Source organism: Arachis ipaensis, chromosome B06 (assembly GCF_000816755.2).
Source record: "Arachis ipaensis cultivar K30076 chromosome B06, Araip1.1, whole genome shotgun sequence".
Taxonomy (NCBI): domain Eukaryota; kingdom Viridiplantae; phylum Streptophyta; class Magnoliopsida; order Fabales; family Fabaceae; genus Arachis; species Arachis ipaensis.
Window position 1 is genome coordinate 117290296 of NC_029790.2, and position 1562 is coordinate 117291857.

Sequence of the window (1562 nt, forward strand, 5' to 3'; positions counted from 1 at the left end):
AGTTAAATGAAAACACAGAGATATTTCAAAGAATGGCATCATTTAAATTAATTCTAACATCCATATAATATAATCAAAATGAAAGTCTAAGAAAAAATTTAAAATAAAGAAATTAAGTAAAAATCATAAAAGGAAATTAATGAACATAGAAAATTAGTATTTGAATAGGTTGAAACTTATTGACAAAAAATAATGAAATAAATTGATTTGTTTTATAATTAAAATGTCTCGTATATTGGATTAATGTCATCACAACTTGATATATAATTACAAGACGAGTGGTAGAGGGCTAATAAATTTTGTAATTTGTAACCATTAATTAACCATTATTAATATTTTTAATGTATATATATATATATTTTTTTTTTTTTTCTTTTTATTTATTTAAAACGTTTGAGAATTTATAAGAGAAATGACCCTCCCAACGTCATTTTTTTTCATACTCCAACACTGTCTCCTTTCTCCAAAGTGTAGCTTCAGCTTATTTATTATTTATCTATTCAGATAATCAGACTCCGGAAAAATATAAAGTTTGTTGTCCATGCTGGTCCTAAGAGGATATTCTGAGTGTGAATGCTATTAAGAGTCACACACAAGGTTGGTTAGGTAACAAAATACAATGCATCTCCTGTTTCTCACATTTGAATTAAGTTTAATTAATTCAAAAATACTATACCTAATACTTTTTAATTAACTTATGGTGATACTTTATGATGCAGTATAAAAATACTAATTTATGGTAGCAACCACCTATTACAGAACTTGTTTCACTAGTTTGGTCCCTATTTTCCAGACGATATTCCTCTTTACAAAAAAATTTGTAATTGAAGCCACGATTGACGCAGATCCATTAAATTGAACATGGTTCAATTTCAATGCCCTGCAAGACAAACCATGAAAACTTCAGAATCCAACATCATCTCCTAGTACATACTGGATTTTTATGTCTCCTTCAACCAAAATTATAACATTACATGGTGTTTTATTTTTATTATCATTCGCATCAACACTGAAGCAAGAATAGGTAAGGATTGTGTAAGAGAAATAATCTCATTGAAGAAACATTTTGGTTTTCAAGACTTGAACAAAATATTAGGTTGTAGTTTGAATTTCTCAACAAAATCTGAATAAACTTGTTTTTCATAAATGAAATATCATTCAGACTAAACTAAAATAGTGAAACTAGGCCTTTGATTTCTTCCCTTTGGCTTCACTAACTGGCTGGTTCTTGAAAGGTAGGAATGCCTTTCCACCCATGAATGGTCGGAGGGCTTCAGGTATCTCGACACCATCCTCCTTCTGGTTGTTCTCAAGTATGCAGCAAATGGTCCTCTCAGTAGCTGTGAGGGTAGAGTTCAACAAGTGAACATATTGCTTCATTTGCTCATTGCTCTGCAACACCAAAAAAGATGTACAAGACCAATAGTTAGAATTATGAAAGCTCATTCACATTGATGCATGAATATTGCTCAACTTAAGTAAGAAAGGTGCATCCAGTGCAGACAAAGCACAACAATATATCTGTGACCCATTAAGTCTAACCACAGAATATATGCATTTGA

The 1562-nt window shown here is 30.5% G+C and overlaps 2 protein-coding genes across 3 annotated transcripts in view; both read right to left on the reverse strand.

Annotated features, from left to right (window-relative positions):
• Positions 1-1562, reverse strand: part of LOC107604842 (long chain base biosynthesis protein 2a) — a 29905-nt gene that overhangs the window by 7859 nt on the left and 20484 nt on the right. The gene's annotated exons all lie outside the window — the stretch shown is intronic.
• The window catches only part of LOC107604844 (serine--tRNA ligase), a 4387-nt gene continuing 3485 nt past the window's right edge, over positions 661-1562 (reverse strand). Inside the window, exons 8-9 of one of the 2 annotated variants that reach the window (XM_021104867.1) lie at positions 1202-1392; positions 661-880 (exon numbers count right to left, since the gene is read on the reverse strand). In XM_021104867.1, the coding sequence (XP_020960526.1) occupies positions 754-880; positions 1202-1392 (318 nt within the window). In that variant the 3' untranslated portion in view covers positions 661-753. Of the gene's footprint in view, positions 881-965; positions 1393-1562 lie in introns of those variants that run through there. The other variant, XM_016306547.2, reaches the window with a different exon arrangement.